The sequence below is a fragment of the Siphateles boraxobius genome, unplaced genomic scaffold (genome assembly GCF_051911475.1).
Source record: "Siphateles boraxobius isolate OS27281-9 unplaced genomic scaffold, OSU_SipBor_1 68, whole genome shotgun sequence".
Lineage (NCBI taxonomy): Eukaryota > Metazoa > Chordata > Actinopteri > Cypriniformes > Leuciscidae > Siphateles > Siphateles boraxobius.
In genome coordinates, this window is record NW_027509195.1 from 657,581 (window position 1) to 679,784 (window position 22,204).

A 22,204-nucleotide genomic window follows, 5' to 3' on the forward strand; every position below is an offset into this window, starting at 1 on the left:
GGTTGAAGGTTTACCTGAATCTGGTCTGGGACCCCTGTACTGTCCATCCGACTGGCCACGTTTACTGTGTTTCCCCAGATATCATACTGGGGCTTCCTGGCTCCAATAACTCCTGCAACCACTGGCCCAATGTTCAGCCCTGCACACACATGCATATGCCAACTTCTTAGGAATGTACTCTAAGCGGGCTTTCACACTGGGCACGTTTATATGGTGTTTTTCATGAATTTGATGCTTTTGTATGCAACAGAGTGAACAATACTTGGGTTTCCTGTATGTTCGTCACATAAAGGCGGCTTTCTGCCGCTTGCAAACGGACTCTTTTGAGGAAACATTTGTTTGCCATTCATTGGCTGATCTTACTATGCGCAATTACACGCCACGCTTACTCTCGCTCATATCCAGATTGAGCTGTATTTTCAGGGCATTGGCAGTAACCAAGAGGTCTACGTTGTTTATTGACGTTTCATTTAAATAGTGACATCGTCATTGGGTAAAATGCATGCGCAGGTTACTTCACTTCCTGAACAAGTGCACACCTGAGTCCGAGGCTGCGTCCAAAATCGCATACTCTCTTGAGTAGGTACTTATTTTGAATAGGTAATTACTTCATGAACGCTAAAAAATGATGTTCTATATAGTATGAATGTGTGTAGTATGAATGTAAACCGGACGTACTGCATTCATCATGCTATCATGGGACCTACCAGCATCACTGCCATTCATAAATCCTCTCCCTTGGCCTCATGGGATAGTAAAGTATATTATATAGTTTTGCCTACTTTTTTGTGAGTCCTGTGAAGTCGGACATACTTCTTTTACTTTTACTTACTTTTTTTACCATTTTTAACCCAGTTTAAGGTTTAGTAACTTTGTTATGTGCTTTGTCATTTGTATTAGTTTTTATTTTAAATATTTATTTAAATATTTCAGTTTTAGTCATTTTATTTGAAAGCAACATTTGTAATTTCTAACGTCTTTTTTAAAATGTATATTCTTCTATCAAATATTTTTCTTTATTTCGGCTTTATTTCAATTAACAAAAACATTTTAAATAGTTTTAGTTAACAATAACACTGGGTGTAAACAATTGAATAGATTTTTTTTTACACCTTAAAAACAGCCATACACATCTTAATCAAGATATTTTTTTGTTTTGTTACAAAGCTCATGAATAATTCATGTCAAAATACAATTTTATTTGTGGGGAGTCGCATTACATTTTACATCAACAATATCAGATTATTTTATATTTTAAGAAGACTTGGTTGCACCACATGACTTTAATATGGCAAACCAAACATTTTCAAATGTGTGTAATAAATAATCAGTGAACATTGGACTCCTATGTGAGCCCGCAGGTTTTGACACTTACCGATCTTCATCTGGAAGTTGTTGAAGGAATGCTCATTGATGTATTTCATCTGTTCGCGGAGGTGCATGGCGTAGTCGGCCAGAGCGGTTATGTGCGAGCGGCCTTCCTTGTCATAGGTGGAGTCGTTGAGGCCAGATGCGGCCATGTAGGTGCTGCCAATGGTCTTTATTTTCTCCAGCTGCCTGTATTTATCCTCACTGATGATCTGTAAGAGTGAGAAAGGGTTTCATCAATGTACACTACCTCCTAAAAATGTACGGTCAGTAAGATTTTGTTTTGAAATATAATTTAACACTTTTATTCAGCAAGGATGAATTAAACTAATTTAAAGTGACAGTAAAGGCATTTATAATTAAACAAAAGATTTTTATTTGGAATATATGCTGTTCTTTTTAACTTGATCCTGAAAATATTTATCCACAAAAATATGAAGCAGCACAACTGTTTTCAACATTGATAATAATAAGAAATGTTTCTTGAGCATCAAATCATCATATTAGAATGATTTCTGAAGGATCATGTGACACTGAAGACTGGAGTTATGATGCTGAAAATTCAGCTTTGCCAACACAGGAAAAAATTACATTTGAAAATATATTGCAATAAAATACGTAATTTTGAGTTTTAATATTATTTCGCAGTATTACTCTTTTTATTGTATTCCCAGCCTTGTTGAGTGTAAGAGACATTAAAAATATATAACCAACCTCAAACTAAATGGTAGTGTATTCATGACAAAAAAGCCAAGCAAAGATGTTTTCATTTTCGTCACACAGATTGGTTTAATAATTAAAGATTCCCTCATTCTCTTCAAGCATTAATCCCCAGCCTTCTAACCTCATCAAAATCAGCGATGATCTCATTGAGGAGCCTCAGACACTCCACTCCCTCGTTGTTGGCCTCCAGCTCCACGTAGAACTCAGAAAAGTTGCTGATGGAGGCGAACATGACAGCCACGCACTCGCACGACTGGTAGTACAGCTCGTCGTTCCTCCTCTCTCTAGCTAGAAAGTGGGCGGCCACATCTTTGGGCAAGATGTTGTGGAGAAGCCGACGGTTGTAGGCTTGAAGTTCCTCCATCTCCTCCTTCTCTTCTGTGGCCTGTGGAGGAACCAATTACAGTATATATATCAAATTATGAAAGTATTTTATGAACAAATTATTTTTGGTCACACGCTATTGTATATATATATATATATATATATGTGTAGAACGTAGATTCAAATCCTGACCTGAAGTTTCCAAAGGAAGTCTAGACGAGCTGTTGACTCCACTTGCTGGGCATGTAGATACAGTGCTAGCACAAATACAGTGAGGATCACTGGGGTCATGACCTTTAGGGACACTTTAGTCACCCTGAAAGTACTGCAACAAGAGAGATCAGGTCAACCACAGGATCTATTATTTACATCACAGCATGGATGTAACAGAATACAGCACACACAACCACAAGAAAGATTTAGTGTCTACAGGTAAACATTCAAAGCAGTTCAAATAATTCAAAACTAAAAAAAAAAATAGAAGTCTATTAAGACATACCACTGTTCAGTAGTTGTGTTGAGATTGGACCTGTGGGAAAACCATAAAGATTGATCATTTCTGCACACAATAAATGATCATATATGAATAAAAGGAAGCATAAGAGATGAATATAGGTCTCACCATTGCAGAGTTTCATTGAAAACTCTGGAGAAAAAAAAAGAACAGCAAGAAAACTTGTTTTAACAAACAAACATATGCCAAAGTACACATTGTATTCACAAGAATTCTTAAACCTTACAGCATTTATTTTTAACATAAATACACACACTGATTATTCAAATCAGAGATAGAACCACATTTTCAGGATTGGGGGGGAACAAGAAAGTAAACCTCTCTAGTTATTGTTAACTAAAACAAACTATTCAAATCATTTTTATTAACTGAAAGATTAAATAAAATAAATTAAAACTAAATATTAAACAAAAACTAATAATAAAAGCAGAAATTAGGTTCATTAGTTAACTTCCTTAGTTAACATAAACGAAGAATGAACAATTCTTCTACAGCATTTATTAATCTTAGTTAATATTAGTTTCAACATTTACTAATACATTATTAAAATCAAAGGTTGTATTTTGTTAACATTAGTTAATGCACTGTGAACTAACATGACAAACAATGAACAGCTTTATTTTTTATTAACTAACATTAACAAAGATTAACCAATACAGTAACAAATGTATTGCTCATTGTTAGTTCATTTTAGTTAGAACATTAACTAATGTTAACTAACAAACTACACCACGGTTGCTCGACTGTAGGCTATTCCCCGTTTTACCATTTAGCAAGTTGTTAGCCTTTTTCATGATACTGGCTTTAAAAAATGACCCTCATGAGTGGTGTATTACTGGTGTGTTTTATGTCGTAGAATAAAACCATTTAACCACAATCCCATTAAAAAACATTGACTTCTCATTTCTGGGTTTTGGCCGACAAAAATACATCATCCCTGCAGCCCTCTATTATCATCAGAACATAAAGCCACTACAAAACAACTCCTCTCTGTTGAAGTAGAGCAGTACTGACGCCCTCTAGTGCCCGGCAGTGGTACTTACAGGGCATTGGCCGTAACGAAGAGGTCTGCGTTGTCAAACAGCGCCACCTCTGGCCACTCCACAAGCAGCAGGAAAGTGAGCTGGATGAGCAGCATTAAGGCCAGCTTCCCTATACTACTGATCTGCAGGAACACGGAGCAGGCCAGCAGGGTCAGCAGCACACTGTAGCTGAAATACTGAAGCAGAACAGCAGGTAAACACAAGGATGAGTCAGCATGAAACCTGTACTGTGTCCGTTTTCCGATCTTGGTGTGACTATACACTCTTTTTACCTCGGGGAAGGGGCAGGAGGGAGTGTCGCTGAGACAGATACCCAGGCCGTCGGCTACAGAGCGAGACAAGTTGTGAATGACACAGGGAGTCACCATCTCTGACGACGACCAGTTAAACCGCTCTGCTACACAGTCCACCAGCTTCCGTGTGTCACAGGAAAACTGCCGGAAACACAAATCACACACTCAGGCTCCAAAATATACACTCATTATATAGCTACAAGCAGTTAAAGGATGAGCTCACTGCACTACTTTTCTAATGCTCTGCCATTTTTGGAGCTTGACAACCCTGATCATCATTTTTTTGTATTGTTGTAGGCCAAAGAAAGTTATACGTGTTTTGGAACAACATGAGGGTGAGTAAATGATGACAGAATTGTTCTTTTAAGCAACATTTGTGATCATACGGTCTCTTTGGAAGAAATCAGATTGTTAGCTGAAGTGTTAGGAACACTACTATTGTGTGCGAAGTGATTTGGCAGCTCTGCGTACCATGTTGACAAAGGCAGAGATGAAGACGAGGATGAGGGTGAAGACTCCCACCAGTGTGCTGTTGGTGCGAGACTGAACAATCTTCTTGGACACGGTCTGCATGGCGGCGGGGAAGAGCTGCGAGACGGAGAGATACAGGCCAGTTGTACACATTTGTACAACGCAAGAGAATGAAAAGCGGCGCACGTAGACTGCTTACCTTCACGCAGGAGTAAATGGCACAGATGAAGAGGATGTTGGCAAGAATGATGAAGATACTGATGTAAATTCCCAGCATGACCAGAGTACTGCAGAACACAGAGGAAGTTTCAGACTCATGTTTCAGACTAGTTAACCATAATTTGGGGACATATATGTTGCCAGAAGTAAGCTAAACCTGTCAGTTTGGAGAGGTCCTCATTTGTAAAAACAGTATATCGTTTTTTTAATTGTAAATTATCTTAGGTTAATGTGCGGTCACATCAGCGACATTTCAGTGAATCGTGAAGTAAGGAATACCATGTGCGGATCCAAACCTCCATGTTTCAAGTGAGAATACACTCTCGACATCCATTTATGAGCACTATTTATTCACATTACTCGTGTATTTACTACAGTCTCTGGGCTCACCGCTTCCCGGACACCAATGTTTTAAATATTCATAAAAGATGAATCACTGTCTGGCCACCTGGGATTTTGGTATAAAGGTTAGATTCACAATTATGATTTTGCAGTAGTTTTAAAGCACACTGTGAGACTGTGTTTTTGTTTGCTTTTGGCATCTGATTTGGCCTCGGAAACGGCGACGTGTGACGTCAGACTTAATGAGCAGACTGTCGATAGTGTAGCGATGTCTGAAGCACCCTTTCAAACCAAGCCGCTGTTGGTCAACATGACAAAATAGCGTGACCAACGTGAACACGAACGGAATCTGCATTGGGAAATTTTTCCTCTTCATGTGAAACTTCTGATCGCACGGATTTCTTTTGGAACGAATGGATTTTGCCAGCGACTTTTCGCTGAGCAATGGTAAATGTGACAGCACCTGTAGGGTGTGGGTTAGGGTTAGGTTATAGTCATTCACTTTTTTGCTCACCAGCCACTGTGGCATTTTCACTGGCCACAAATTTGACATCTATAACATGAGGAAAACAGCCATATAGATAATTAATATTTAATATTTTCTTAATTTGGCAGGTATATTAGGCTGCTGTTACTTTAAGACCTGACACACGGATCCATTATACTGTAACATGTGTTTTCTTTTCTGTTTACATTCACTTAAAATATAACTGATTGTGTTTACGTGAATACTCACCAAGACCGGCATTATGACATTATTACTTTAAGTGCCGCACTTTGGGTGTGAGCACAAAATCTGCAGCAATGAGTAAAATAATGCGCAATATGTGCAATCCCACGCTGAAATGAAAGCCTTGTGACAACAACATTGATCCAGAGCAAATGAAACGAGTGAGTGAGGGGAAGCGGGTTTGTGTGTCACTCGCTGAGAGAGAGAGATGAGAGAGAGAGAGATGAGAGACAGCACAGCTGGTATCGTCTATCTATTCTGTGGAAAATGGGCATTGGAAGCGTTTCAGATATTTCTGTGTCTATGTATCATGGGAACAAAATTGTTGGCAACACTACATTGCACTTAGTTTATTATTTCAGCTGCCTTTTTAAAAGACAAATGAAAAATGTATATATTATATCTAAAATTCAACCCTTGGAAGTGGTTAGTAGGAGTGACTGCGTTACTCGCCATTGCTGAAATACACCCACATTTAGCGAGTGTTTATGTCAAGCCCTGGTTATAGTATTTATAACTAGCTATAAGATAAAAACAATATAAGTGTATGCAATGTCCTCATTTAGATAAGTACTTACCTATTTATTAGGCAAGTAAACGTGTGTGTGTGTGTGCGTGTGTGTGTTTGCGTGTGTGTGTGTGTTGATCACTCACTGAGGGAATATGACGATCTGGATAAAGGAAATGAAACAGAAGACCAGCAGTGTACAGGCCACATAACCGCCGAAACGATCATCTACCTTCTTAGAATACTACAAACAAGACAAGAAAATAAAACATCATCAAAACATGTTGACTTACTAATCTGTGCCAAATATGAAGGCTGTGTACACCACGAACTACAACTGTGTAGAATACTACAATGATCACTATATTAGCATCCACACCAGCGTATGATATCGTTCTGTTATAAGCGCGCTACAGTTCTGTCGTCTGCCGCTTTAAATGCTCGAGCTCTTTAAAGCAGAATGGATTCTGATTGGCTGGCAATGTTTTTTATCATTCATCAGCTGGAAAAGTGATTCCAACAATATCGTTCCTCTGTGTCATGATCGTTATAGTAGGACTTTGCTATTCTCTTGTATATTCATAATGATTTTTAGATCTATATGTTTATCATTATTGTTACAGTTATCGTCTTTGTTGTGAACGGGTCTTAAAGGGATAGTTCACTTAAAAATGTAAATTCTGTCATCATTTACTCTCCCGCAAGTTGTTTCAAACCTGTATGAATTATGACACAATCGAAGACATTTTGAAGAATGTCAGTAACCGAACAGTTGAACACCCAATTGACTTCCATAGTATTTTTTTTTCCTACTATGGAAGTCAATGGGGTCCATCAGCTTTCTTGGTTACCGACTGTAGCGCAGTTCATTGTTGTAGGAAGAAGTAGGGCGGGAAACGGCGAACATTCAACAAACTAAATATAAAACGAAAGTAAAAGACAGCAGCCCCTCACGGACGACTGCTGTCACGTATAATAAAACAAAACACAACATAAGACCAGGCCTGTTCCTCTCTCGATCTCCACTGTCATCGCTCCTCCTTTTATGCTTCCGCTCCTCCTCGCGCCGTTCTCCCACGGCCCTCGACCTCGTCCTGCTCGCCACACCGACATTCCTCAAAATATCGTCCTTATAAAAATCGTGTTCAGCAGAAGAAAAAAACTCATACAGGTCTGAAACAACTTGAGGGTGAGTAACAGGGACGTGCACAGGAATTATGAGGGGCAGTTGCTCTGACCTGAAAAAAGGGCTTCCCCTACATTCAGTTGTGCTTCTTGCTCGTATTCAGTTCTGATGGTAGGCTACGGGCAACTACGCATGATTTGTAGTATGATTGCGTAAAGGGAACAGGAATTCCGGTAGGGAACAGAATCGACTGCTAAACCCAGGGCCGATCCTGAACTCCCCCTGGGGCCCTAAGCAAAAGGGGCCCTCTACCTGACCTGTGAGGCCGTGAGCTATGTAAACCATTTGCCATTGCCACACAATCACACCTGACACTTCAGTGCTCCCAATACAATCCTCCCTCCTTGAAACAAAACAGTCAAAGAATAAGTACAACAATATAGAACAGAATGAGGTTCAAACAAACAATATTTATTGAATAGAGTATTTTCTATAGAATGTTGACATAACAAGTGAATATTAACGTAAACATAAATAAGAAGAAAATAATAAATTATAACCCTGAGCTTTGGCTTTTGGGATTAACTTTGGTTCTCTCTACAGCTGGGTATTTTCGGCATCAGTATGATTTTTATTTATTTATTATTATGCATGTTGAAGCAATTCTTGATTTATGGTTATTATTTACTGAGGGATGTGCATCCATATTGACCAGTATGTCCAGCTAATCAACATTTTAAATTCAATATAGCCTATAAATCAATAGTCAATCAATGTCAAATTGTCAATACATTGCTTTCTATCTTGGATAATTAGTGCAGTTGTTTAGAGTTTTTAACTACACTGAGACTAGATAATCAGTTTCTTGTTTTATAAATGTGACTTTGATTGGGAGTGCCATCATTCACGTGCATGTATTGTACAGTATGTCTGGTCTCCACATATTTCTGCTTGAAAAATGCGAGTTTCATTTCGTGCACGCGCATATGAACGCACGATAACACACGCGACGTGGTTATGTTTTCCGAGCTGCAGTAAACAAACACCGTTGCACTTTGTCGTTTATCAAAAACAAACGTAATAATTTTTTTTATTTTACTCTCACTTTTGTCAGGCACAAAGTGATGCAAGAGATGCACTGCCTGCCCAGCTAGGTTAGCAAGACCGAAAAACATCAAACTTTGCTGACATCAAACTTAGAGAGGAGAGAACACAAGTTTACCTGATTGTTGTTCCCGCAATTCACTCTCATGGGTTTTTTCTTCATCTTTTCGTGACCAGAAGGATAGTTTCGCTTCATTTTGTCATGGATGTTGTACACATTAACTGACACGCTATGACACGAGATGGAGGCGGGGCCTTAAGTAATTTGTGGGGTCTTACGCACCGGTCGCGTGCAGCGCTGCAGCCACGTAAACAGTTTGCCCTTCCCTTACTGACTTTCAAGTTCGGTGCACGAATGGAAGTGAATGAGGCTTTGCGATTTAAAAAAAATAAATAAAAAATGTATCTAGGCCTATGTGAAATTCTGCAGCCATTGTACGATTTTTATTATTTTTTTCTCGGAAGGGCAACCTGAGTCGAGAAGGGCATATGGGCAGTTGCCCGGGCAACCTGAGCAACCCCCCTGTGCACGTCCCTGGTGAGTAACCACCCAGAAGGCCTTGTTAACCACATGACAAGCTAAAAACTACTCCGAACAAATCCAAAGAATTCAGTCTCCTAGTTTTCCCCTTCTTAAATACCAAACAGGAAATTGGAGGACATTTGATCTCACATGATCTCATCCATCCTGTTAGTCTGCTAGACGATCGGCACTGCTAAATTAAACTTGAATGGGTGGGGAGATCTGGACGGGAAGCTGGAACTCAGCCAGTGTCTTTGAGTCTGACCTTTTTCTCCAGGCTGGAGGTTTGGAAAGTGAGCAGGAACTTCTTCACATGGTCTTTGCGGAGCTGGTCAATACTGCGAGCATCAATGGCACGGCCCAAGAACTCATCCACCTCGTCCTCCGGGTTCAGCGCCTCCTGAGCACCACGGCTGTGTTCGTGAGCAGAAGAACAGTTAGAAAAACAGTTTGCGTTCTTTTTTCCCCAACTACATTCTGAAAAAGACAAGAAAAAACCCTTACTTGTCTTTGCTGGATGTTTCATCAATGCCCTGAGTGAAGAGACGAACAAATGTAAGTCAAAGAGGTTTCAGAAAGATCTGTGAGTAATATAGGAGGACATATAGAAGACTGCTAAAGGAACACGAGAGAGCGACAAGGCGAGTGCCATAAGGAGTGGGTGACAGATTGAGCGACAGGTCATGTGGGGTCTCACCATCTGTCTGAAGACTTTGGAGTCTTTAGTCCTGGAGAAGGATCTGTCAGGCACCCATCGCGGTACCAGACCCTCGTTGGAGTTCGTCCGCGTGCGCTGCATCTTAGCCATCATGGCCTTCTCATCTTTCTGAAACAGCCAAGGGCAAATGAAAAGTACTGTGGTCAAGATTCTTGAATATAATGATGAATGAAAATTAGGGATGCACCAATATTAAAATGATTGTGCTTTGACAGATAACCAAAACGACAGATAACCGATAAATCTTGTAATTTGTTTGTCCAAATTTTCAACAAAAAAAAATGTTTTTTATGCGCATTGGCTGTTTATGGCGTTTTGGTGCTGAAAATGCAAACATGGGCAAAGAAAATGGGTTTCAAAGTGCACATTTTTAAATATGATACAGTTCTCGTCTCTTATCTAATTTCGTCTCAGTTATCTTATCGAATTTGTGAAAACGGTGACGTCATGCACATGCGCCATCTACTGGCCTGGCATCATACTGCGTTTTAGTCGTTTTTGCAGATCTGTGTAAACGGGGATCGTTTTGACAATGTTTCCGTCTGTACATGAAAAATGCTAAATAAATCCATCGTTGTTGCGTAAAAATGACCTAAAATCCATAATTTATAATCACAACACTATAATGTACACTATAAAAATAATTTAATTGATCTTGTTTAAAAAAAAATGATGTATATATATTTAATAAAAATATTTTAGATTTAAAAATGTATATATATAAATTTCTAAACTGCAAAAAAATCGTTTTCTTAATTTAAATCTAAAATATTTTTATTTAAAGATGTAATGCATATATATATATATATGTACAATGGACATTTCTAAACCGCAAAAAAATCGTTTTCTTAATTTAAATCTAAAATATTTTATTTAAAAATGTAATATATCTTTTTACATTTTTAAATAAAAATATTTTAGATTTAAAATCTAAAGCTATGACACATCTTCTGAAAGAGTACAGAATCTCCATTCGGTGGATATTCAGATATTCATTCAACAAAATATTCTGGAAGCCATGAAATTTTAGTGAAAATTATCAAAAACGCTGGCAGACACTGGCAACATTTTTTTTTAAACGCTGGCGGGGAAGGAGTTAATTGTTGTAATATGACGAGTCTAACCCGCTTCTGACTGCAGCCCAACACTAGGAAGGTCTCAATGCTGTTCTCTTTTAAATAGGCGTTTCTCTCCCCTCCAAAACCTGGTTCCACCTCATAGTCTCCATTCAGGTACTGCAGAGTAGCTTTAGTGATGTGGATCCTCCTGAGGAACATTAATTTTGCAGTTACTAAACAGTCTGTCCAGTGTTAAGTATAGCTGTGTACATGTATGATGTGTGTATCCGTGTTCTGTCTTTAACTCTCACCCGGCTTTGCCTCCAGCCTCCATGTGGTTGGCCAGCGTGACGTCGTTGGACCACACATCGAATTGCCACTTTCTCAATCCAAGAACTCCACAGTGCACGCGACCACTGTGTATACCGACCCGCATGTTTACGTTGACCCCCGTGACCTCTCGCACCAATCTGTGACGCAAACATGTTTTCAATAAACTACACACTGAAATTAGTGTATTATTCATATACTAATATAGTATTTATTCATATTTTTAATTAGCATTTATTTTTAATAATTTTAATTTTAATTTCAGTTTAAGTTTTAATAATATTGTTTATATTTCTTTTATTCTAAATATTTCCATTTAGCGTTAATTTATTTTCAGTTTTCGTTTTTTAGTTAAGTTTTTAGTAAATTTAGAACTTCAACTTAATTATTTCAGTTAGTTGCTGAAACAGTTTTTCATCTAATATTAATATTTTATTTCATTTAAGCTTTATTTAAATGAGCAAAAATTATTTAAATACTTTTAATAATTATTATTTAACAATAATAACAGTGGCTGCAATATATAATTCCATACATTTACATCTAATCATTTTTAATAATTAAACAATAACTATTATCAAATAATATAAATAATCATTATATTGAATAAAACGCTGGCCATTTGCCTCAACTATCAGGCCGGCATCTTACCCCGGAGGTCTCACTTTAAAATTAAATTTAAAAGGGTTTATATGTAAGAATTTTCATGTATTCATCTTTTTTTATTGCCAATGTGTGAAGAGCTTCTGACTTCCTAAGTTGACAATGAAAATCTGTAGACTCGGGACATTTTTCCCGGGAAAATTAAAAGGATGTGACGGACTCCCGAGAGCCTCTCTTCTGTTCAATGACACATGCAACTAATGCTTATACAATGTTCAGGATAATACCAAAAGAGCTATTCTGTACTGTAATGTCAATGTATGTCATGCAAAGAAAAGGGATTAATTTAAACTATAGTCTCACAAAGCCAGATCTATACAATCTATAGTCTCAAATATACTTTATAATCAATCATAACAGTGTGATTTTAATGACCTCATCTGTCGACATGTTGCTGGTGAATTGGTTCAAACATATCCACATCGCTATGATCTTTCTTAACTGCCGTTTTCTCACTGCCGTCATTTTTGTTGTGTGTATTTTGTTACTGAGAGAGAAGCACGTAGCACATATATGCGTATTCATCTAAACAGCAGCATTGTCGGCGTCAGGATGTTCATTAACAGTAAATCGCAGCAAAGGTATTTCCAACTTCTTTAAACTTCACGGTGAATATATCGAGCCATTTAATAACATTCAGTCTCTTGTACGTTACGTGTGCATGAGTGCGAGCACGAGCAATACGTTTCTGACTGCAGTTCACTTAACGGCCACCGGTGTCGCTAGTAAAAAGGGTTACTGAATTCTACATATAGGCCCTTTAATTTATAAAAATAATAATAATAATGATATAATTGTGTTATTTTGTTCAAAAATCCCTCATAAAACATTTAATATTCAACATTATATAAATTTCAAAAAGGTCAGATGAAAGTTATTGTCTGACAGCTTAGTGAGACTTACGAAATGGCTTCGATCATGTCCACCCCCATTTCCACACAGCAGTGAGCGTGGTCCGCTCTGGGCTCGGGTAAGCCTGACACGCAGTAGTAACAATCCCCCAGGATCTTAATCCGTAAGCAATGGTTCTCCTGCACACACACACACACACACACACACACACACACACACAGAACAGAAGTTAATTAGAAAGTTCAAGCTGGGAAGATGACAGCTTCACGCTGAGGTGTAAAAAGTGGGTAGTCATTCTGCTTAGTGTGTGATACAGAGAGTGTGTGATTTTTGTGTGTGCTTGTGACATATTAGCTGCGTCCCAATTCATACACTGCATCCTTCAAAGGCTGCATTCGAAAGCCGACGAAGGCTGTCCCAAGACGTTCACTATGGACATGTGTTACAGCGAAAAAAAGGTAATAAATAAGTGAAGTTCAAGCAGAGCAACACAGTAGTGTTTTTTGCTCCGGAATGAATGAGTTTTTGAACAAATAATTTGAGTGAACAATTCAATGACTCCCTCATTAAGAAAAAGGAGCAAGGCCAGGCTGCTCAAGTGACTCGGGTTGGAGGAACATTACATTAGAAATGCAGATGTCTTTCTAATTTCGAACAATTTGTCTAGCACCCACCAGGGCTTCAACATCAGCTCAATTGAAGGACACAGAATCTGTTTTTATGCACCACGCTGGGCTTTGAAAACCCCTTGTGCCCTGTGGTGGAGCCCGTGCTGAGAATGCCCACTGTGAGCCTCATTCCCACAGCCTGGAGCTCAGACTCCCCACCCTGAGGGACCATGTGCCACATTCGCCAGTGGTTCACAGAGGTTCACCCAAATTTGTTAACTCATTGGTAAACCCCTGGCAGATCCACAAAAAAAACCACCATTGACTGGAACAAGTTTTTCATGCATAGACATTTTTCATCCTCTTATTGACCCTTATAATTAAACAGTGATTTAATTACTTTGCTTTAGTCTTACTGTAGTTTTTGTCTTTTTTTGCCTTTGTAGTTAGACATATACACACTACCGTTTAAAAGATTTTTTGTAAGAAGTCTCTTATGCTCACTAAGGCTCCATTCATTTGATCAAAAATGCAGTAAAAGCAGTAATATAGTAATATTGTGAAACATTTTTAAAATTCAAACAACTATTGTAATATAGTTTAAAATGTAATTGATTTCTGTGATGTGATCATATTCAGCATCATTACTCCAGTCTTCAGTGTCACATTATCCTTCAGAAATCATTATAATATGATGATTTGCTGCTCAAGAAACATTTCTGATTATTATCAATGTTCAAAACAGTTTTGCTGATAAGTATTTTTGAGGAAACTGTGACACATTATCATTTCAGGATTCTTTAATGAATAGATAGTTCGAAAAACATGAAATGTTTTATATAAACGTCTAAAAGAAATCTTATTGACCCCAAACTTTTGAACGGTAGTGTATTTTAAACATAGATTAACATTCAAATGAAAAATGTAAATGTAATGTAGAACTAGTATCTTGCAGTCTCAACATTTTATTAAATATACTGTAGACTTCATCTTTTTACCATAATAAACATATAATTCTGCAACAATGAATGATCCAGTTAAAAACATCTTTTGATCATGTGTTAGTAGTCGTGCTCACCGAGGCCAGCTTGTCAAAGCGGGCAAACAGCTCGTTTAAAGTCATGACCAGCTCCTGAGCCGTGCACTGCGACGCCAGACTAGTGAAACCCTCAATGTCTGCAAACAGAATACTGACAGACACAAAGAGAGAGAGAGAGAGACAGAAACAGATTTAAACTATGCATTGTTGCTTTTTTCATTACAAAACATTCATAGCAATGTTCCTGTATTGATTAAATGCTTTGGTAATATTGATAGGCCAACAGTCATGCCAATCAAACAATGAATTATGATAGAGATTAAAAAAGCTTTAATTTTAATGTTTGAATGTACATGGGTCAATAACATTATCTTTTTAAACAACTAGGTAGAAAAGTACGTGTGTGTGTGAATCCCTTGAGCTGAGGGGAAATTCACTCTGTGTAGTGGCAGACGCTGTGGAGAACTTTAATTGAATCGTGGCTTCATTTCAGTATCTTCTGGGGTTAGCGTTAGCTTCGTGACTGATAATTAACTATTCTCTCTTTCACCGTAATTAGCTGACCACCTTTCGAAATAAAAGCCCCATTGCTCCTTATTACCAGCTCCCAGAGCTGAAGGAAAGAAGAAAATAATAAAAGAGATAGGAGAGATGAATGGAATTGAGTGACGATAAACACAGAAAGGGACAAAAGGCCACAGGAGATGATAAAAAGCAGATGAATTACCTTAGCTAAAGGCTAATGCTAATAGTCAAAGGATCTGCAGGTTTACAGAAAACAAAACTGGGGTGCGTTTCCCAAAAGCATTGTTGGCCAACTATGATCGCAATTTCCACTGAACTCTATTGGTAACGATGGAACTTGCGACCATAGTTGGCTTTGGGAAACGCACCCTTAAACTATTTCTTTCTGTCTTTGTGGTCATTCACTGAAGAACTGAATGAATGTTTGCCTTTTCATAATTCCAAATGAAAATTATGAATTATATCCAAGTTTCTCCACATCTGAAATAGCTTTACTTTTGTGCTGATGTAATTAAGGCCATAATGGCCGGAAAAATACTTTGGACACGTTGTATACTAGCATGATTTGCTTTTCACATTCAGATCAAATCCATCGATAGTTAATATGGCACAGTTTGACATATGACAGAAATGCTCACCTGACATTGTCGTGTTTCTGGATGTAGATCTTGTGAAACATCATGTCTTCTTTTTTTGCATTGATGTCAGCCTTCATTTCCATGGCGACATGCCTTGGCAAAACAGACAGCAACAGGCGTTCCTGAAAATTGTAGAGAGGAGAGAAGAGAGGGAATGTGTGTGTGTGAAAGAGAATGAAAGATTACTGTGCAGTTCAACCATCCTTTCTTTATGAAGTTGATCTTTGCATGTCAAACATCGGCATCCCAGTGCATATATACTGGTGGCTTGTCCACTGACTACAGTTTTTAGACTTTTATTATTCTTTCTCTGTTAGAATTAGAAAATAAGGGCAATTAACAGGGTAGAAGTAATAAATGAGTAGAACTTTCAACAGATTCAGGGAACATTTACACGACAACGATGTACTAAAAGTAAAATAGTTTTTCCTTTGCATTTTTCGCGTACTGATGACAACATTGTCAAAATGGTCCCCGTTCACATGGATCCACGATAACGAGTACAAACGCAGCACTTCTGTAAAGAAACACTATGCGTCTATAGACTGAACACATAATACACATTCGCATGACGTCATTGTTTTCACAAATGTACCTTTTTGTAGTTTACACAGAGACTATAACGGTAACGGCCTTATGTTTCTTGATTATCAAATCATCATATTAGAATGATTTCAGAAGGATCAATGATGCTGAAAATTCAGCGTTGATCACAGGAATAAATGACATTTTAAACTATATAACAATAGAAAATAGTTCATTTAAATTGTAATAATGTTTTATACTATTACTGTTTTTACTGTATTTTTGATTGAAGTATATATTTTTAAAAAGGGAGACTTACATAAAAAATATCCATATTAAGACACATATGCTTGAGGGGAGAGCCTACAAATTGTAAAGTCCCTATGAAATCAAAATGGACAATTCCTTTTTTTTTTTTTTACAGAATGTTGCCGTGCTTAAGGCTTTATCCATGCACATAATTTTTTTTTCAATTCAAGTACACTCGTAATCTTTAATCAAAAACGTTAACCTCCCCTCCCCCTCGAAACAATGTCTGTTATCTTCATAACGTGCGTCTCGGCGGAGGGTGAGACTAAAAATCCTCCACAACTGACTGCAAACTGGCATTCAGATCTGCCTCTGTTGAGTTAGCAACACCCAACTTCCTACGCTCCAATCAGCTCCCGATGACGAAAACAAATCCCGCCCTTCTCATTTCAGAATAGTTATGTAGAGGACTGAATCATTTCCACGAATCGGTTCTTTCAGACAGTTCATTTCATGAACCGGTAAAAAAAACAAAACGTTTTTTACATAATAAAGTTCCTTACATAATCACGCAATGATGTCAGTACGCATTTCTCTTCTAACAACTCAGTGTCATCTTATATCAATGAAGCATTCAAATAAAGTCATTTGTGTCCATGCATATTGAAACATTCAAATAAAAAGTTATTTGTGTGAACGCAAATTGCGTTGATTATTGCCTTTCATTCACTTAAATTAATGGTTATTGTGCTCACAGTTTCATTCACGGATGAAAAATATTGAGTAGCCTTGGATAAGATTCCTAAAGGTTTTCGCATCTACAGCAGACATTACAGACATTGATGCACAAACGCAGATATGTTCTACATCTCTAAAGTATAAAGAAAGAATTAAACTTCTTGAAATTCCTTGATTTCATTTAACAACTCTTCCTGCACAATAGACCATAGTAAAATTTAAGGTTCTTGCAGGTTTTAATAAAATGATATTTAATAAAAGTACTCATAATAAGCATATTTCCAGTACATGCCACAGGCTTGCATAGTATCGTCAACTCACTCATCAGAGTCCTAATTAATCCTCTGCAAACTTCGACAGCTGGTTGGACCAGCTCATTCGGTTTCTTTCTGAGTCAGACGTGCTACTTTGGATGTGTGTCTTGCGTATAATCAAGCCGTCACTAGAGTTAGATTCAGTTCGATTAGTGAACCGGCTCAAAAGAACGATCCGTTAAAGAACTGAACATCCCTATTCCAAAAGCCATTTCACTCAGATTTGTCATCTTTTGTAAAAAAAAAAAAAAAAAAAGTAAAAAGTAGTGAATGCTTTTGAACTGTGCCAGCCAATGGTCATGACCTCAACACTGAAGTAGAATTGACTGATTGTCAGGCACTAAGAGCCAGTTGTGAGAACGGACCTGCTGCTGGTTCTCTCTCTGCAGGTGCAATCGGGCCTGGATGTAGCCTCGTGTCTCCTGAAAGGCTTGTCTCTGAGAAACCTCTGCTGGGTAGTGGGTGCAGATCCCAATGATGTTGGTGCACAGGAAGATCAGCACGTTTGCACTCAGCTGAGGGGAGAAGAAGAAGAAAAAAACACTCATTCAATGTCTCTCTAGTGATCAGTTGAACCAAACCAGCTTTAGCTCAGCACACTGGAATCCCAGGACATCTGTCGTACTCGGGGGCTTTACTCAACTGTAGTATGGGAAAAAAAGACAACCTCTGACCCAGAGGCTTCTTCCTGTAGAGACGTTTACACTAAAACGGAGCCAGAACAAAGCTAAAAATGGAGCCTGAAGCAGAGCCAACACTGTTACTTCCTTTGGGTAAATGAAGGGAGGGGGTAATGGGAGAATTATGGGGGTTACTACAGGTCACATGGTTCACACCATTACACTCTGCTGAAAGCACTGCAGAATCACTATGAACCACTTGTCGGACTATCAATATATGCTAAATAATTATTTCCGTGTCACACCAGGGGACACATTACGTGGCTGTGGGAAAGTGAGTCGAAAGTCATTATAACATTTCATTGTGAAAATACTGTATAACCAAAATAGTGAAAAAGTAACATTGATGTTGCCACAGCAGATTCCATACAGGTCAGATATTTTACTGTAGGTAATGCTGGCCAATATATATATATATATATATAAATATATAAATATAAATATAAAAGTTATCTTGTTATTTCTTAAGCCATGTAACAATATTTTACTTTAAAAAAAATCTGAATATATAGATACTTCTCTGAAACGTTTTTTTTTTTGTTGGAGGAACAATTATTTTGACTTAACACCCCTTCATGGTGAGTAGATTTTATGTTTAACTGTATAAGACAAGAATCAACAACAACAACAACAACAACCAAAAAATAAAACAAATATACAGTATAATACCTATGCTGATTTGATGTTAAAGAAACATTTCTTATTATTATCAATGTTGAAAACAGTTGTGCTGCTTCATATTTTTTTGTTGAAATTTAGACATGCATTCTTTTATTAATAGATTTGACTTTGATTAATCTTGTGTAATAATGTAAAATTGCACAATTGAATGCATCCTTGCTGAATATAACTATTAATTTCTATTTCTAAAAAAATTGTACTGACCCCGAACTTTCTTTGAAAAACAAAACAAAAAAAAAGTTAAAAAAAATCAATATTTAGCACTATAGGCTATATTTTTTTTAAAACTAATATATAAGAACAATTACAAAAAAATTAAAAAAAAATTAAAAATAAAAGCAAATACAAGGACCTCAAATGAAAATTGAGTAATGACACAAATTGATCATTGAATCAAGGTTTTGAACCAATTCACTGAGATGGGCATTATATCATTGTAGTTTTCTTTATAGTTATCGCTCTTGGTGTGAACAAGCCTTTTCTCTGTATTTTTGGAGCATGAACACAGTCAGAGGTCAATCGACACTAAATTAAGCGCTGTTAATGGTGGAACGGCAATCAGTCGATAACACTTCTTCCACTGTAATCCACCAATCAATACACTGACCAAGCGTGACCATTTGATACAAAGAGTACGCCATAAACTGAAATCATTTCTCAGTGCCACTTTACCGTGTCAAACAGGCAGGTTTATAGCAGAAATATTAATCTAATAACCTCTTATAACTGACTGGATAGTTTATGTCTGTGCTGTTTTGAAAACTACAGAGGATTAATCTGAAGTGATAGCAGAGAACATGGTGTACTATATGCTGCTCTACATAGGATAAAACAATAGATTTGATAAACAATGGTTTGCTCCAGCACACAGCATATGAAATGAGAAAACCAAAAGGACAGGCAAGAGGCAATGCTGTAGAGCAGTGTGTGTGTGTGTGTGTGTGTGTGTGTGTGTGTGTTGGCCACATTGACATTAGGCAGATGGCTGTGAGCTCTGTTTACATTAGAGTTTCTGTTCAAGCAAAACCAGCCCTGTTTTGTATGTGTGCATGTGTGAGTCAGTGTGCACGTGCAAATGGACGCTTTTAGAGCTTCAACAATAGATATCAACAATAGTGTTATATCCAAGTCAAAGTTGTCAGTTTGATGTGTTAAATTAGTAGAATTCATGATGGAAAAAATAGTTTAAAAATGTACGCTTTTAATCATGGCCTCTGACCCGTACATAGCAATTCAACCTTGAAATAACACCTAACTGTAAAGAATATTTTTGCCGTCCACACAAAATATATTCTTGTACTTAAATATATTGAGACACAAAGAATAAAAGGTTGGGATACATTTTTAAAGCATTTTCACTACTTTTAATTTGATAAGGGATCTTACAATAGGTGCAATTTGCCAAGAACAGCACGACCTGACACATTCGCCTTGAACTCTTCATCATGTTCCTCAAGCCATTCCTGAACAATGTGTGCAGTGTGTCAGGACGCATTATCCTGCCGAAAGAGGCACTTCCACCAGGGAACACCATTGTTATGAAGGAGTGTACCTGGTCTGCAACAATGTGTAGGTAGGTGGCATGTGTCAAACTGACATCCACATGAATGGCTGAACCCAGGGTTTCCCAGCAGAACATTGTCCAGAGCATCACACTCTGCCATCCTGGTGCCGTCGCTCCCCCGGGTAAACGGCACACGCATACATGGCCGTCCACGTGATGTTAAAGAAAATGGGACTGATCGGACCAGGTGACCTTCTTCCACTGCTCCAGTTCTGACGCTAGTGTGCCCATTGTAGGCTTTTCGGCGGTGGACAGGGGTCATGATTGGCACTCTGATAGGTCTGTGGTCTACGCAGCCTCATACGCAGCAGACTGCGACACACTGAGTGTTGTGACACATTCCTCCCATAACCATCATTCAATTTTTGTGTGAAAACACAAAGTAGACTTTCTGTTGGCTCAGACCAGACGGGATAGCCTTCGTGTCCCTCGTGCATCGATGAGCCTTGGGTTCCCAACACCCTGCCACAGGTTTGTCTCTCCTCAGGATCACTGTTGGTTAATTCTCACCACTGCTGATCAGGAGAAACACACAAGTCTTGCCGTTTCAGAGACACTTTGACACAGTCGCCTTGCCATAACAATTCGGCCCTTGTCAAAGTCGCTCAGATCTTCCTGCCATTTCTCCGGCATCCGTTGATTACGAGAACTAATTGTTTGCTTACCATCTAATCTACCCAGACCTTAATATGTGGCCGTTTTAGGAGATGATCAATAATATTACTGTGACTGGTCATAATGATTTGGCTCATCAGTGTATATGTATTTAAAGACACGACACGATACATTCACCTCAAAGTCTACCTCAGACAGACTCAATTGTGAATTGTAGAAATGTTTATTGATATAAAAAACTAATATATATATATATATATATATTAGGGCTTTGACTTTTCCCCAAGAATCATAATCGAAGTTCAAGGTCAAGGTGTCTTTATTAGTACCCGAGGGTAAAATTTTGGTGCAGACAGGAGAATTTCGGCAATCCATACATAAAAACATCAAACAAACAATAAGCATAAAAGATAAAGTATCCACAGCCTAAAACTTATAGAAGGAACATGGCAGTGTACCACTACACCACCACCCCCTACCCCCCACTCTTCCTACCCAGTCACCCGCCCGACCCCCCCCGGGTTAAAACACATAAGGTGCAATACATAGCAAGGAGTGTCATCTACTTTTATGAAGTCTTGATTTTGTTTTTGGGTGTATTAGAATATGCTTCATTTGTTTATTAATATTCAAATATATTAGAATATTAATTATTAATATTTTGACCATTAAATGCTCTGCCATCCTGGTGCCGTCGCTCCCCCGGGTAAACGGCACACGCATACATGGCCGTCCACGTGATGTTAATATAGTTAGGGCTAAGGGCTAAGGGGGGCTAAGGGGGCGCTAGGGCTAAGAGGGGCGCTAGGGCTAAGGGGGCTTAAGCCCCGAATGTTTGAAGTAAAGCCCCAAATATTTTGTTACCTTGTCTTTCTCATCGAGCAAAACAATTAATCAGAAAAACAAATGTGAATAAGATTACAGATGCCGCGATTAACTTACCTAATCATGAAAAGTGCATAGGCTATTACAGTTTTATTTATATTTTTACCTCTGCATTAAAGGTACTTGCAATGTGCTTTTGCAGCGTTGAGCATTGTAGCCAATCACAGACATGTCTGTTGAACGCCTTGGCCAATCAGATGCGTTCCTGTGCTGAAGAGGTGTTTTGCGCGAGCT

At 38.1% G+C, this 22,204-nt stretch overlaps 1 protein-coding gene across 1 annotated transcript in view; it reads right to left on the reverse strand.

Moving 5' to 3' along the window:
* Positions 1-22,204, reverse strand: part of adcy6a (adenylate cyclase 6a) — a 62,638-nt gene that overhangs the window by 2,415 nt on the left and 38,019 nt on the right. Inside the window, exons 4-23 of the mRNA XM_077213966.1 lie at positions 17,911-18,060; positions 15,720-15,841; positions 14,596-14,707; positions 12,961-13,088; positions 11,376-11,534; positions 11,131-11,272; positions 9,986-10,114; positions 9,793-9,821; positions 9,554-9,701; positions 6,682-6,779; positions 4,936-5,023; positions 4,737-4,853; positions 4,245-4,406; positions 3,973-4,148; positions 3,038-3,061; positions 2,915-2,944; positions 2,608-2,740; positions 2,213-2,476; positions 1,376-1,580; positions 15-139 (exon numbers count right to left, since the gene is read on the reverse strand). Of these exons, the coding sequence (XP_077070081.1) occupies positions 15-139; positions 1,376-1,580; positions 2,213-2,476; positions 2,608-2,740; positions 2,915-2,944; positions 3,038-3,061; positions 3,973-4,148; positions 4,245-4,406; positions 4,737-4,853; positions 4,936-5,023; positions 6,682-6,779; positions 9,554-9,701; positions 9,793-9,821; positions 9,986-10,114; positions 11,131-11,272; positions 11,376-11,534; positions 12,961-13,088; positions 14,596-14,707; positions 15,720-15,841; positions 17,911-18,060 (2,541 nt within the window). The remainder of the gene's footprint in view (positions 1-14; positions 140-1,375; positions 1,581-2,212; positions 2,477-2,607; positions 2,741-2,914; positions 2,945-3,037; positions 3,062-3,972; positions 4,149-4,244; positions 4,407-4,736; positions 4,854-4,935; positions 5,024-6,681; positions 6,780-9,553; positions 9,702-9,792; positions 9,822-9,985; positions 10,115-11,130; positions 11,273-11,375; positions 11,535-12,960; positions 13,089-14,595; positions 14,708-15,719; positions 15,842-17,910; positions 18,061-22,204) is intronic.